The sequence below is a fragment of the Mus caroli genome, unplaced genomic scaffold (genome assembly GCF_978045245.1).
Source record: "Mus caroli unplaced genomic scaffold, Mus_caroli_1 scaffold_14, whole genome shotgun sequence".
In the NCBI taxonomy this organism is placed as follows: Eukaryota; Metazoa; Chordata; class Mammalia; order Rodentia; family Muridae; genus Mus; species Mus caroli.
This window is the reverse complement of record NW_028227269.1, coordinates 83,473,321-83,489,388: the sequence shown is the minus strand read 5'-3', so window position 1 is coordinate 83,489,388 and position 16,068 is coordinate 83,473,321. Positions and strand designations below refer to the sequence as shown.

The following is a 16,068-nucleotide window of genomic DNA, read 5'->3' as shown; positions in this document are numbered from 1 at the left end:
AGCTGTGTTCAGCTCCCATAAGAGAAGGCTTAAGGTTAGTTTCTGTCTCATATTAGTTACCTTTTTGAAATGAAAAACAAAACAAGAAGAAAACAATGTAAATGCCATAAATTTTTTTAAAGTTATGTATAAATCTAGAGGTAGAAAGAATTTCTAAATTGAAAATTAGCAATTTTAGGGAGTAAGGAGTTAGGCTTTTTCCTATAGCTTGAGGTCAGGAGTTATTCCATGAACGGAAACTAAAATAGGCTGAGTAAACAGTGAACATGACTCTTTACAAAGTTTTTATTGGCATATATTAATTAAATATATCTATATAATACATTTTGGTTATATTTGCAGGAGCATGGGCACTTTACCAGTGTCTACGTCACAGAAGAAAATATCTCCCCAAATATTGTCCATTAACTACCGATAAATCCTCAGGAAGGGCTGAGTTCATCCCTTCTCCATGCTTGGATGTTAACAGGCTCCATCATATGCAGGTCTTATATAGGTAGCCATAGCTCCTGTGAGTTCAAAAGTGTGGCAGCCATGCCATGTCTGGCCAACAGTATGCCACCACTTCCCTCCATCTTTGCCTCTTAAGTTCTGTAGTCTTCTCTTCTGCAGTGCTCCTTGAGCCCTGAATAGGATGATGCAGATGTCTCATTTATTCTTGAGTATGTATTCAAGTCACTGTTCTTATCATTTAACTAGCCATGAGTACAGCTACCCTTGTCCACAGCCAATCAAAAGTTCTCTAATAACCACAAATGACAACAAAAGTGCCCTGTGACTGTAAACATTCCTTAGAAGGAGTTTAACAGACATCATTTCCATTTAGCCCAACTACAGCTGTAGCTTTTCTGCTGGGGTCTGAGATCTCACTCATGGGTTTTGACCAGGTTTACTGTACCAAGAGATGGCTTTTTGAAAAGGCATGGAGACAGGTCATTCAGGGAGTACATATGCGAGTGTAAAGTTTCTGATCTGGGTAACAGGAATCTGAGGAGAAATGATGAGTCTGCGAGGTGTGGCTAAGGAAAGTAGTGTAGGGTGGAGCAGGACAGACGGCAGAGGGAACCCATGACAGTCAGCGAGGCTGTGTGCCAGGAGGAAGGAGAGGGAGGGAGATGGAGAGGATTACAGGCTCAGGATGTGACCTTGGGGACACTTGGAGCAGGGTATGTGTTTTAGGGAGCCTTTAGGGCTGTGATGTTAGAGGAAAGGATGGTTTAGAAAGGTCAGACCAGTGAGTTTGCAAGCGACAGAGCTCAGGCCTTACTCAGATGTTCTAAGATGAGGAGAGTCCCTTGGGAAAAAGTAGTCACTGGTCCTGGGTTTTAAGTGTGAAGAGGATTATAGTAGAGGCAATAGAAATGACTTACTGGAAAAGGTCTAGGTAATGTAAAAGCCAGTACTAATAATTTGGTTGGGAAATAATCTAATAGGGAAAAACAATGCCCAAGGGTTTAACAAGGCAAAGGTGACTCTTGCTGGAGTCAGAGTGGATGTTATGCTCTGGGCTGTTTCCCAGTGCCTGGCACAGCAAGCACTTAGAATTTGTTGGATGGCTTGCTTTAATGCGAGTTCTTAACTTCTTATAAAGGTTTTCAGTCATCACATTAGAAGAGTGTAAAGAATTCCCTTGAAGGGTAAGATTTGTTGATCCAATGAGAAATCATGTCCTTTGTAATTGTTAATACATTTCTTCCTGAATTTCCTGTCAGCTCTGAAGCAAAGGAGGTATGATGCTGGTTCTATAGATAAGCAGCACAAAGACTGAAAACTCACTGCGGTTCTAGGCTGACGTGTTAGCCCACTAAGTCCTAATAAGACCCAGACGAGATACATGTGAGTGTTCTCTCCATTTGACAGAGCAGAAAACCGGCTCTCAGTGGAGAGATTGGGTGGCTTGGCCAGGGTCACAGTTTGAGCTTATGAATCTGACTCAAGGATCGAGGCATCTGTCTGCCTGCTCCTCTGTGTTTCACTATTTGTTACACTCTGCCTTTAGAGCTGTCAATACTCTGATGGATTATGCCAGAGTTATGCTAAGGAGATGAAGATACTAAATCTTGTTAAAGCAGCAAGAATTGTCACACCCACAGAGGTTGTAGGTTAGTTATAGCCCTGGCCCTTCCTTCCTGTTTTGGTTTGCCGTTTGCCAGCCTCATGGTGGGCAAAAGGTTGTAATTGTCAGAGACAGGTAGGCATTTTCCTGTCCTTGTGTCTCAAGCCATGTGTCATCTCTCTCTCTCTCTCTCTCTCTCTCTCTTAAAAACTTGAAGCACAATCAGATATAAATGCACACAGGTGCCTGTTCTCCTTTTCCCTTTTCAAATTGTCTTGTGCTCTCCAAGGTTGGAGTCTAGAAATCTTTAGATGTCTCATCTCTGAGTGCGGGATGCTGATGTATGCACTGGGGGGAAACAAGTTGAGTAACAGTGAAAATTCCCCCTCAAACTCTGGTCTTAGTGGAAACCACTTAGGATGGAAGGTTCCATCCCCTCCTTTTTTCCACAACTCGGCTTTCTGTTGAATCCATCTTCCCTCGGGCCCCTCTGTTTGTCTAATCTGGTAATGTCACGAATGACTCCTCCTCTGTACCAGCTACTTATTATTGGGAAGAGGGAACTAAGAAGATGAAAGCTGTATCATTTCATACGTAGCTAGCACTAAATCAGGTGGCTGCCTTCTGAGAATGGTCAGTAGACCCTAAGCCCTTAGGCAGAGTGCCATAGTCTATTTGTGTGACACATGGCATAGGGCCCCTATCAGGCGTGGCAGAGAGGATGGGGATGTTAAGGCACGAGACTAGAGCTGGTAGGCTTACGACATGTGCTCTAGTCTCGTGCTTTAACATCCCCATCCCTGTCTCCTGAGGTGGCTTTAAGGAGAACTGGAAGACACTGAACAGATGTTCTTTTGCAGTTGCAGCTGTGATCCTCGGCTGTCTGTTGGCGTTGAAGAGACCTGATGTTTTACGTTATTGGTATGTGATTGGATCGTTTCCCTTGTCTTTGGTTAATGTTGTCGAGTTCCCATTTGCCTCCCTATCTCACCTCCTTGAAAATGGAGCTAGAAATAGCTCCACTTGTGCCAGAACATACCCTCACACAGTTGGCAGAGTTCATTCATTTGGGAAATAGTTATTGAGTAATTATAGTGTGTGCCAGACACTGTTTACTGTAAAGTCCAAGTCAAGGCAAAAATCTGCCTGTAAGGAGTTCACAACACGAAGGGGGAGGTAGGTAAGTGAAGTTGGTAGATACAGAAGTTTGAGGGGGCCCAAAAGAAGGAACCCTAACTGATGGGATTTGTGGAAGGCTTTTGCCAAGTGACAAGCAAACAAAAGGCTTCCAGGTGGAGGGAAGCAAGAGCACACTATGCTAAGCACTTCTGTGAGGGGCAGCATGGCAGGACGGTGGGAGGGGCTGTGCCTGGGCTTCGTGATAGACAACAGGGTCCGCAGACTGGTCTGTGAAAGGCAAGAGAACAAATCCATTCCTCATTTGGAAAACATACGTTCTCCTTCCACACACTCAGCTTTGCCTGGGTGGTTTTTTTAGGACTAGTGAGGTGATGTCCTAGTATAGCTTCATTTACAGAGAACACCAGTGTGGGGTTTGTCCTGGGATCAGTTAGCTACTTATGCTCTAGAAGCTCCTCTCTACACATTACAGTGTCCGTAGGACCTACCTACCTACCTACCTTCCTTCCTTCCTTCCTTCCTTCCTTCCTTCCTTCCTTCCTTCCTTCCTTCCTTCCTTTCTCCCTTTCTCCCTTTCTCCCTTCCTTCCTTCCTTCCTTCCTTCCTTCCTTCCTTCCTTCCTTCCTTCCTTCTTTCCTTCTTTCCTCCCTCCCCTCCTTCGTTCTCATTCTTACAATCTTGCAGATACTTCTGACCTCCTTTAAGCATTGAGCTGCCCAGTCTGTTCTGTAGTCGTTGTAATGTGTCACTGGCAGGTGGTTTGTGTTTCTCTTTCATGTAGGTGGAATCATAGTGTCTGTGGTTGCATTCTTCTTCACAATTAAGTTCCTCTTTGAGCTTGCCGCACGTGTAGTCAGCTTTCTTCAGAATGAAGACCGTGAGCGCCGAGGGGACCGGACCATTTATGACTACGTGCGGGGAAATTACCTGGATCCCCGGTCCTGCAAAGTGTCCTGGGATTGGAAGGACCCCTATGAGGTGGGCCACAGCATGGCCTTCCGAGTGCATGTAAGGGAATGTTTCTGTCTCCATACCCATCATGGTTTCTGAGTCATTTGCTTTCCAGGGATCGGTGCTGTCTTGTGCTGCAGGCTGGAATGTTAACATTTTCCCTTGTTTTCAGTCCCTCCCAGGAACTTGGGAATTGTTAATATCTGGAGAGGCTTGAATTTTCCTATCCTTTGGTTTACTGGGTACATAGCTTTGAGGAAGTGGAAAGTCTAATGTTATGTTTTTCAAATAAAAAAAGTGTTGAGGCTGGTTGGACGCCCTGCTGGGATGCCAGCACCTGGGAGGCTGAGTTCAAGGTCATCCTGTGTACATAGGGATCTCAAAGCCCATTCTAAGCTATATGGGACTCTGGCTCAAAACAAAACAAAATTTTCAATCCCAGCACTCAGGAAGCAGAAGCAGGCAGATCTCTTGTTAGTTCTGGCCCAGCCTAGTCTACATAATGAGTTCCAGGGTCAGGGCTATGCTGTGTGACCTTATCTTAAAAAGGGATGGGGGTGTAATTGAGGAAAATATGTAATAAAAATATTAAAAATCAAAAAAAAAAAAGGGATGGGGGGCGAGGGGTGGGGGGAGGGCGTGGCAAGAAAGAAAAGGGTAAAAGGAAAGGTGGGAGGAGCTATCCTAGATTAGGATAGTAAATGTAGCCGGAAAGCCCAAGCCAGCCCACTTTCTGTTTCATTGTTGTTTCTGAGACAGGATTTCCCTAAGTAGCTCTGACTGTCCTGTAACACACTATGTAGACTAAGCTAGCCTTACCCATAGAGATCCACCTGCTTCTGATATTTGGATTAAAGGTGTGGGCCACAATGAGTGCCTGGCATTGTAGCTGCCTTATAGTTGGAACACAGCCATATTAGTCTTTCGGCTGCTTTCTCATTTGCATAGTTAGGATAGCTGTGTGTGGTCCATAAATACTTCAGTGTAATCATAAAAAGTGGCCTTCACTGTGCGCAAGGCTGGGCGCTATGAGATCACTGTGAAGCTGGGTGGCTTAAATGTGGCCTATAGTCCCTACTACAAAATTTTTCAGCCTGGTACGTTCATGGTTCATTCCTTGGTCCTCCCTTTACTCTACCATGCCTTCTTTGTGCTTGCTTTTCTTTTCTGGTAGGGTAGGGTAGAATCTGGGGCCTCCTGCTAAGTATGGACTCTGCCTCTAGACGGGACTCCCAGTTCTTCCATAAATACTTCCTCTCTGGCATTTTGCAAAGGAACTTTACAAGCCATGCAGCAGCTCTCCATGCTCCTCGAGGTAGCACTAAGTTTGGTGTATGAGCCGGAGTCGCTCCCCGCCCCCTGCCCCCAGTGCCAATGCTAGATGCTGCTGGTCAGCTGCCCTCACATTGGGTTAGCACTGATGCTAGAATGAGCTGAGGATACTGAGGAGGCAGCATTTACTGTTCAGAAACCTCAAGTGTTCTTGACTTTGTTGTGTATGCTGCCCCATCCTCTGCACAGGCAAAGACTAGTCCATGATTTAGTGGTTTTCTTTGTCATGTTTATAAACATGTCTCTCGCTGTGTTCCTAAGACCAGAACTGAAAACTGAAAGGAGCAGGTGGACACGGGTTTACCATTGTGACCTTGGGTGGTTGCTTCCTCTGCCCCACACCCTGGTCCCCTGGGAAGTGGTTCTCTCCCTCATCTGTACTAATGGGTGCCACCCCTCTCTTCCATTGCAGTTGTTTTATAAGAATGGACAGCCTTTCCCCGCACATCGGCCTGTGGGACTGCGGGTTCACATCTCTCACGTTGAACTAGCAGTGGACATTCCAGTGACCCAGGAAGTCCTCCAGGAGCTGAATTCTAACGTGGTGAAAGTGGCCTTCACTGTGCGCAAGGCTGGGCGCTATGAGATCACTGTGAAGCTGGGTGGCTTAAATGTGGCCTATAGTCCCTACTACAAAATTTTTCAGCCTGGTAGGTTCATGGTTCTTTCCTTGGTCCTCCCTTTACTCTACCATGCCTTCTTTGTGCTTGCTTTTCTTTTCTGGTAGGGTAGGGTAGAATCTGGGGCCTCCTGGTAAGTATGGACTCTGCCTCTAGACGGGACTCCCAGTTCTTCCTTTAAAAAACAAAAACAAAAAACCACTTAGATTAAGATTTTGCTCACATGTCACAGATTTCATCAATTTAAGTATAATGGTTTTAAAATTCATTGCTCAGCAGGTATCACCACAGTTCATTTTAGAGGATTTTCATTATGGTACCAAGAAACCCCAGACCTATTAGCAACTTTGTTGCCAACCCCCTAGCTACAGATGCTGTGAAGTTGAGTTCTCTGGCCAGTTCTATGAGTGTAATCATAAACTACAAGGCCTTTTGACTTGTTTGACCTCACGAGGCACTGTTCAGGTCCCCTTGTGCTATAGCATGTTTAGACCTTCACCCCTTTTACTTGCCAAGTAACGTGCAGTGCATTGTTTGTCTTTTTGTAAGCGGTGGACATGTAGGTTGTTTCTTCCCATGTGACTTCTTGACTACTGTAAACATTTGTGCACAGGTTCTCTATCTACCCACCCAAGATTCATTTATTGACTTATTTATTGGGGGAGGGGCAGATCTGGGCCACAGTTCGCATGTGGAGGTCGGGGGACAGTGTATAAAGTCAGCTCTTTCCTTCATCATGTGGGTTCTGGGGATCACACTCAGGCCGCCAGGCTTGGAGGCAATATGTTCTTTCCAAATAAGAGAAGTACTATCACTGTTGTGGTCTTTCCCGCCTCCGTGTTTGAGTCTCTATGTAGGTATGTGTTTGGATTTCTCCAGGAATAGAATTGCTGAGTAGTCAGTCTGATGGCTCTGAGGGCCTAGGATACAAAAATAGAAAGGAGATACAGTCTTCTGATTTCTTTTTAAAAAGACCTTTTAAAGTAAAAGCAACTTGGCCCAAACCCACTAGTACTGTCCATATGAATTTACTTCATCCCGGAGAGCATCTGTCTGTGTGTGATTCATGCCTTTGTGCCGGATAACAACTGCTCACTGACACTGAAGTCTGAACTGTAATTGCTGACTCTTGACTCTTGGTTCTTCAATATCAGTGTTTAGTGTTTGGAACTCCTATCTTCTTGTATCTTTCTAGCATTTTTGAAGATACCACTAGATATTGGCTAGTTTGGTATCCACAGAAATAAACATTGGCTAACTTTGGGAGTTAAATCCTAATGATTGGAGTCTCTGTTTGGCTGGTGCCTAGTTCTCTTTTTTTAGAGCAAAGGAAAGTGGCCAAGCTGTCTGCATTATCAGTCTCCTTTGCCTGAATGCCTCATTCAGAGACTGTCCACTTCATTTGCCGCATTCTTCTTGCCACCAATGGAGAACAATCTGTAGCATTATGTACCATCTCTGTTTAAATTAAACTTATGTTGAGAATTATATTCTCATGCATGATAAATAAGAGATAGGGGATACCCTTATCTAGTTTTCCAGTGGTCACATCTTTCAGATTGTAGCGTAATGGTGATATGGTAGAGCACCACAGCCATGTTTCTGACATTAATGCAGTTAAGGTACGTGGGGCTGGAGAAATGACTCAGCAGTTCAGAGCACTGGCTGAGGACCCAGGATCACAACCATCTTGTAACTCTAGCCTCCATGAGCACCAGGTGTGTACATAGTGCACACACATACATGCAGGCATAGCACACATACGAATAAAATACAAGTAAAACTTAAAAAGTTTTTTAAAGGACGCAAACGTTTCTGGCATTGTACAGATCTTTCCAGTGTTGCCCTTTTGTAGTGTTATGTTCATCTTTCCCTCCCCCACCCCCTTGTTTCTGACGTCCTGGAAACTTGGGGATCTATTTTCCATTTCTTTACTTTTACAAAAACCAGATACAGTGACCCATGTCTGCGGTGATCTGTAATTCCAGCACTTGGGAGGTAGAGGCAGGGGGACCAGGAGCTCAAGGTCTTCCTTAGCCAGCCAGGGATACACAGCCCCTGTCTAAAACCAAAGCCCCAAACCACAGTTCTCCACTAAGTCATTTGAAGAGTGTTTGAAGTAACCTCTCAAAACTGGCTGAATTTTCGGGCGATCTGTCTATGTTGTTAAGTGTATGAGGGCTTGGTTCTGTTTTGTGGGTACCATTCAGTGGTATGAATATTTGTTTAACTATTCATCCACTGAAGGTCGTCCTGATTGTTTCCTGTTCCTAGCTATTATCAACAAAGCTATTGTTAACATTCATGTATAGGTTTTTTTATAAGAGCATTTCTTAAATGCTCTGGAAGATGTTTGCCAAGACATTTGATGTTGCATTTTTTTTTTAAGAAAGAAATTGCTAAACTCTTTTCCAGAGTGGCTGTAGCATTTGGACTGTATTTCTTCACTTCTTTGCCACTGTAATATTGTCACTTTTTTATTTCGACATTCTGATGAGTGTGGGTTTAACCTGCATTTCCCAAATGGTAAGGGGTGATAAACATCTTTCCATGTGCTCATCTGACAGCTATGTTATCATCTTTGGTAAAATATCTTTTCATGTTGTTGGTGTATTTTTTAATTAGAAATTTTTGGGTTTCCAACTGTTGTGTTTTGAGAGCCTCTTTACATAAATTCTATGCACTAGTCCCTTGTCCAACAGTTAAAATCCTCTTTTCTTTTAGTCCTCTTAGGATCTTCCATGGTGTAAAACCCTTTTTAATATTGAGAAAGTACACAGACACACACACACACACACACATTTTCCTTTCGTGATCATGCTTTTGATATCAAAGGTCTCTGGCTAATTCAGATCCTAAAGACTTTTCTCCACTGGTTTTTCTAAAGTTTTATTGTTTCACTTTGGTGTTAAACCCATGCTCTATGTTTAGTTGACTTTTGTATGTGACACTTGTGACAAGGTTCTTGATATTTTTTTCCTCGAAGTTCTCTGGTTGCTCAAGGACCATGTGTTGAGAGAGTTGCCTTTCCTTCATGGATAGACGTTTTGCACCTGTGTCAGCTGGGTGGGTGGGTGTGGTGGTCTGCCTGAGGTTCTGTATGATAACATTGGTTGTTGTGTCTGCCCCCTCCTCAGTACCAGGGCCTTGTTTACTGCCCGTCAGATCGCAGGCACGGCTCTCCTCCACTTATTCTGCTTTTTCAAAATTGCTTTAGCTAATTCCAGTTCCTTTTCCTTTCTCTACAAATTTTGGTATAATGTCTAATTCTGTGAATATTTTCCTAAGAGTTTAATAAAAATTGTCTTAAACTGTGTTTCAACATGGGCAAGCTGGCCTGTCTTCTGAGTTGAATCCTTTAATTCACAAGCATGGTATCGAGGTTATTTGGATGTCCTCACCCGTGCACAGGGACAGGACTCTGGGTTAAAAAGGAGGACACGGAGCAGTGAGGGGCCTGTGGTGGAGATGGGCAGATGGGGATTGGGTGTGTGTGCATGGGTAAGATCAGAATATAGTTAATTTGTTTCTGGAAATTATTGTTGTTTTTTGAAACAGGGTTTCTCTGTGTAGCCCTGGCTGTCCTGGAACTCACTCTGTAGACCAGGATGGCCTTCTACTGAGAGATTTGCCTGCTTTTGCCTTGAAAGTGCTGTTATTAAAGGCATGTGCTACCGCTGCCTGGCCATGTAATTCTTAAAGAATAAATTCTGTATTTTTAAGTCAGTTTTCTTTTCATAGCATTAATGGTGCTCCACATGCAGTCTTACATGTGCTTTGTTAGATTTACACCTGTCTCGTGCCCTTTGATTTTGCTTTCGCTGTTTTCAGTGTTCATTTCTTATTTTGTGTACTATTATTTTCTCTGTGTTTGAGTGTGGGCACATTCCAATGGCAGGTATGCACAGAGAGATTAGAGCACAGCTTTGTGGAATGTCTTTCTCTCCTTCCACCTTTCCCTGTGCTCTGGGAGCCACATAGGTCAGCATGCTTGCATGGTGCCTCACTGTCAGGTGATCTCACCAGTTCCTGGCACTTTTTTGGCTTTTGGGTTTTTTTGTTGTTTTGTTTTTTGTTTTGTTTTTTTTGAGATACGGTCATTCTATATAACACTGATTGTCCTGGAGTTCACCATGTAGACCAGGCAGGCCTTGAACTCACAGCGATCCACCTGCCTCTGCCTTCTGAGTGCTGGGGTTGAAGGTGCTCCTCCAGGCTCTCTGAGGGACTGCAGCGCTGAACTTGTGCTTCGCAGCTCTTTCTCATTTCGTTTGGTGCAGAAAGTGGTTAAAAATAACAAGTAAAACAAAACCATTTCTCAAAGCAACAACAAAACCAAGTCTTCACAGTTCATTCTGTGAATCTGCTTTTTATTGGTCTTCATTATCTTATTTTCAGGAATGGTGGTTCCTTCCAAAACCAAAATTGTGTGCCATTTTTCTACTCTGGTGTTGACGTGTGGGCAGCCACACACTCTGCAGATAGTACCCCGAGATGAGTATGACAACCCAACCAACAATTCCATGTCCCTGAGAGATGAGCACAGCTACAGCTTAGCCATTCACGAGGTGAGTGCCACCTTCTCTCTTCCCTGTCCAGGACAGTCGGGCTCTCCAGGTGCCCTCACTCCCGCCTCTCCTCCCTGACTTCTGAGCCTCCTTGGCTGTATCTGGTCGTGCCTGTCCCTTTAGGAAGTGTGAGGCATAGATTAAAGGAGCCACAGGGATGTTCTTGGTGAAGCAGAGAGTGATACATGTGTTGTCACGCTTTGCCTCCTGTAGCTTGGTCCTCAAGAAGAAGAGAATAATGAAGTCTCATTTGAGAAGTCAGTGACATCCAACAGGCAGACTTGCCAGGTGTTCTTGCGGCTCACCCTGCATTCCCGAGGTTGCTTCCATGCCTGCATTTCATATCAGAACCAACCCATCAATAATGGCGAATTTGACATTATTGTCCTTAGTGGTGAGTTGAAAGCTGTGACTTGGTCTTTTCCTAGCCATTTTCTCTTTGTATATCTGTTCTCCACCCCACCCCACAAACATTTGATATTTGAGCTAACTGCCTTTGTAGTACATGAAGTGACCATCAGGAGGTCAGGTTGCCCTCCCCTAATTCCTATTTCAAACCTTACTCCTTGTGTTTCAGAGACTGAGAAGAATATTGTTGAACGCAATGTGTCCACCTCAGGAGTGAGCATTTACTTTGAGGCTTACCTTTACAATGCTAACAACTGTACCAGCACACCGTGGCACCTTCCTCCCATGCACATGAGCTCTTCTCAACGCCGGCCCTCCACTGCTATTGAGGAGGAGGATGAAGACTCACCCTCAGAGTGTCACACCCCTGAGAAGGTGAAGAAACCGAAGAAGGTGTACTGCTATGTGTCACCAAAGGTTAGAGCCTCTATTCTTGCCTTAAACACCCCCCCCCACCCCACCCCCTCTGGCCAGTGTGTAGTAATGGGAACGCCAAAGTGAGAGTCTGGGTGTCAGGAGGGCTGGGCCATCTGCAGGTAGTGCTTCTGTGACAGTAAGAGAGGCTTCCTAGCATGCACGGAACTGGAGGTCCCCACCAATGCTGCTGCTGAAGTGGTTTGTTTTGGGTGAGGATAAAAATCACTGTTGGTCCCTTATGCTGTATGGAAACAATTTGATCTTTCATTCTGTGAAAATGTGAAACCACATTAAATGGTTGTCACTAACAGGCTTGAAGATTGTAATGAAGATAGATGATCTGTGCAGAGGCACAGGAAGGTGAACTTCCCAAGTCTCGAACTTAGAGACGCCTTCTTAGAGGCTTTTTGACTGTTTGTGTTTTTCCAATTCTCACAGAAATGAGACTACTGGAAATCCTATTATATCTCTTAATCTCACAATCAAGATGGGCTTCAAATTCCCTCGTTCATTTGCCCTCCCTCCCTCCCTCCCTCCCTTCCTTCCTTTCTCCGAGGCAAGGGTTTCTCTGTGTAGCCCTGGTTGTCCTGGAACTTGCTCTGTAGGCCAGGCTGGCCTTGAACTCAGAGATCTTTGTGCTTTCTAACATAATGTAGATAAATATGTATTAACAAATCTAGTCTTCCTGTAGAGTAGAAGGGACGGCAGTGAAGTGGGTGAGAACTGCAGACAATCAGCACCAAATCAATTATTCTTAAAAGTTGGCAAAGTGTTTTTAGTGTTGTTGCAAGTTTTCTTTAAAGATCATTTGTTTTTGCCAGGCAGTGGTGGCGCACACCTTTAATCCCAGCACTTGGAAGGTAGAGGCAGGTGGATTTCTGAGTTGGAGGCGAGCCTGGTCTGCAGAGTGAGTTCCAGGACAGCCAGGGCTATACAGAGAAACCCTGTCTTGAAAAACAAAACAACAACAACAAAAAAAAGGAACATAGGTTTTTAAGACATAGAGGATATGGAGGGGCTGGGGATGTAATGTAGTTCAAGATAGAACATGGCTATAGCATGTGAGGGGCTGGAGATGTAGTTCAAGGTAAAACATGCCTAAGACATGTGAGGGGCAGTCCAAGCACTAAAACAAGGAACTGTGTATGACAACATTCACATAACAGATTTAAAAACAAACATCTTGCATTATATTCTCTTTTATAAATGGCACAAAAAGAGCTTTCTTTGGTAAGGAAATTAGATAAATAATTTATTATTTATTTAGATAACTTTTTTTTTCTTTTTTTTGGTTTTGGGTTTTTTTTTTTTTTTTTTTTTGGTTTTGGGTTTTTCAAGACAGGGTTTCTCTGTTTAGCCCTGGCTGTCCGAGAACTCACTTTGTAGACCAGGCTGGCCTTGAACTCAGAAATCCGCCTGCCTCTGCTTCCCAAGTGCTGGTATTAAAGTTGTGTGCCACCACTGCCCGGACAGCATTTAGATAACTTTTGTGTGAAGTCCCACTCTACTTCTCCCCAGGTCTCTCTGCGCATGCATACATTCTTGCTGTCACCCTGTCTTAGTTAGGGCTTTACTGCTATGAATAGACACTGTGACCAAGGCAGCTCTTATAAGGGCAACATTTAATTGGGACTGGCTTACAGGTTCAGAGCTTCAGACTATTAGCATCAAGGTGGGAGCATGGCAGCATCCAGGCAGGAATGGTTCAGGAGGAGCTGAGAGTTCTACATCTTCACTTGAAGGCTTCTAGCAGAATACTGGCTTCTAGGCAGTTAGGAGTAGGGTCTTAAAGCCCACATCCACAGTGACACACCTACTTCAATAAGGCCACACCTCTAAGTAGTGGCCTTGCATATACAAACCATCACAACCCCCTGTCCATAGTACCAGTCAGACAGGAAGAAAGAGCCATGCATGGTAGCTCACACCTATAATCTCAGCATTCAGGAAGCTGAAACAAGGTCACTTTGACATCAAGGACAGCCTGGGCTGCCTAGTGAGTCCCAGTATAGCCTGGGCTAGGAAATAATACCCTGTCTCAAACCAAACCAGCAGCAGCAAGTCGGTGGGGAGCAATAGGGGTAGGTGCTGTTTGCTCCTGTGTGGGCTTGGGGAGTCACTGAGCCCCAGCAGGCAAGGCAGGGTCCTGGTTGTTCTGAGGTGAAATGTTTTCTGTCAGAAAGTGAAGACCTAATTGCAGGCCTTCTACAGTGACTGTCAGACTCGACCATTGGGACGGCGTGTGCCTGGGAAATCATGGTGTCAAGTCGGGATTGAACTTCACCTTCCATGGGCAAACTTAACTTTAGGACTGACTAAATTATCCTCTTGTTATGAAAATATAGACAAGGCTTTGGTGTTTGTATTGTGATATCCAGACTGGATGGACACTCTTCTTTGTCCCTCATTTCATTTTCTGTGTTGTACCTCAGCAATTCTCTGTGAAGGAATTCTATCTGAAAATCATCCCCTGGCGCCTCTACACCTTCCGAGTGTGCCCAGGAACAAAGGTAAGGCAGACCTTGTGCTGAGCAGACTCGGCTCTGGGTTGTTCAGTCTTCTTTTTTTCCTGAGGGCTTTCAGTATTTCTGAACATTCTCTCTCTGTGAGGATTGATTTCTAAACAAAGAAAAGGTTATCTCCTCATTAAAGGCCATGGACATATAACTCTTAGCAAGAAGTGTGGTAAGTGAGACTGGATACGTTACCGGTATGTACCAATAGCACTTCAGAATGTGTTACCAGTGTCTTCTGTCTTCAGCACCACTTTCAAAGGATGTCAGTTCCTGTGCCTGTTCATGGTCTCCGGTGTGCTGGAGCTCACTCTATGAGAAGGAATGTTCTCAAAGATAAAAGAATTTGTCTTTTTCGATTTTGTTGTTTTTAATTGCTCTGGGCCTAAATCTAAGCTTTAAGCTGGGTGTGTTGTTTGTGAAGATCACTTTCTTCAGGGAGTTTGGAATAATAGCTCTATTCCCCGTCTGACCGTTTATGGTAAAATGCAGTGTTGCCTAGTGATGCTTGCTTAAAGGCTGTTTCTCTGATTCAGACTAGGGGCCAGCAAGTTGGCTCAGTGGTAGAAATCCTTGTAGACCAAACCTGACCACCTGAGTTGATCCCCAGAACCCATGTAAAAAAAGGGCAGGTGTGTTGCACGTGGTCCCAGCACTCACTGCAGGACTGGAGGCACAGACAAGAGAGTCATTTGAAAGCTCAAGGACCAGGCATCCTGGAGTGTTTATCCATCAAGGCAGAACCAACTCCTGAGACTGTGCACAGCATGGGCACGCACACTGAAACAGGAACAGAGATAAACAGAAAACTGAATTGTAGAACACTGGCATAGGGCTGATGAGATGGCTCAGCAGCTAAACGTGCCAGCCAAGCCTAGTGAGTGGATTCAATCTTCTAGACCCATATGGTGAAAGAAGAGAACCACGCCCACAAGCTGTCCTCTGACTTCCACATGTGGCCCATGTACCCCCCCACACACCCCTCACTAAATAAATATATAAGATAAATGAGATGTGTATTCCTGGCAGGTATGTATTTGGAAAAAACAAGGATTGCCTTGTTTTTGTAGCAGAGTAGACATGTGAAAGGCTTTGTTGGAATAAAGGGGTTTCTAGATTGAGCTAACTGCTTTCTCTTAAACTTTCTGTGCCAGTTTTCATACCTTGGCCCTGACCCTGTTCACAAGCTCCTCACGCTGGTGGTGGATGACGGCATTCAGCCTCCCGTGGAGCTCAGCTGCAAAGAAAGGAACATCCTAGCAGCCACTTTCATCCGTTCCCTGCACAAGAACATCGGTAAGGGTGGGAAGGCGGTGAGCCATGAGGGCGTGTACCTGTAGAGCTGTGCTCCATCGCATGCCTGAGAGTAAGTCACGATGAACCTTGCTGCTTGCTTGCTCCTCAGGAGGCTCTGAGACCTTTCAAGACAAGGTGAACTTTTTCCAGAGAGAGCTTCGGCAGGTCCATATGAAGAGACCTCATTCCAAAGTCACCCTGAAGGTCAGCAGACACGCCTTATTGGAATCGGTATGTAATGTCTTCCTATGCAGTTTCTCCAGCTAAGAAGCTCTTCTGTATTTGACCATATCCTGCAGTGTGCTTTCTTTGTTCTTTTCTTTTAATGAAACATAAATTTCTCCCTTTAAACATATTAGAGACTATTTGTTCTTCTCATTGTATATACTTTATTATACTGGATTGGGGCCACTATGTTAGAAGCATGCAGCTGTGGGGGAGACTGACAGACATCAGCTCTCTGGTCTGTGCAGATTAGTTCCTGGACGGTGCAGTGTAGGGAGCAGAAGTGGTGGTTGACGAAGCACTCTGATAGTGCACCCCTGGTGTAGGGACTTTGGCTGGATTAGAAGGAAGTAGTACTATTGTTACTCTGGCCTGGTAGAAATGGAACACCTGATGAGTGTCTGTCCCCACCACAGACACTGGCCCGGGCCTGACATTCTCCCAGAGTGAGAAGGCTTGCTGCCTGTCCAGAAAGTGTGTGGTGTTTGGCTCTGGTAGCTGTGACTGGAAACCCCTTTCTTAGCCACACACCCCATGTGGCA

The 16,068-nt window shown here is 44.7% G+C and overlaps 1 protein-coding gene across 6 annotated transcripts in view; it reads left to right on the top strand.

Annotated features, from left to right (window-relative positions):
• Arel1 (apoptosis resistant E3 ubiquitin protein ligase 1) overlaps positions 1–16,068 on the top strand; it is a 52,461-nt gene that overhangs the window by 25,007 nt on the left and 11,386 nt on the right. For 5 of the 6 annotated variants that reach the window (XM_021178691.3, XM_085830553.1, XM_029484468.2 and 2 more), the window contains 9 exons: positions 2,917–2,977; positions 3,978–4,204; positions 5,892–6,129; positions 10,498–10,667; positions 10,881–11,061; positions 11,245–11,492; positions 13,925–14,002; positions 15,160–15,301; positions 15,411–15,532. In XM_021178691.3, coding sequence (XP_021034350.1) covers positions 2,962–2,977; positions 3,978–4,204; positions 5,892–6,129; positions 10,498–10,667; positions 10,881–11,061; positions 11,245–11,492; positions 13,925–14,002; positions 15,160–15,301; positions 15,411–15,532 — 1,422 coding nt within the window. In that variant the 5' untranslated portion in view covers positions 2,917–2,961. The remainder of the gene's footprint in view (positions 1–2,916; positions 2,978–3,977; positions 4,205–5,891; positions 6,130–10,497; positions 10,668–10,880; positions 11,062–11,244; positions 11,493–13,924; positions 14,003–15,159; positions 15,302–15,410; positions 15,533–16,068) is intronic. The other variant, XM_021178694.3, reaches the window with a different exon arrangement.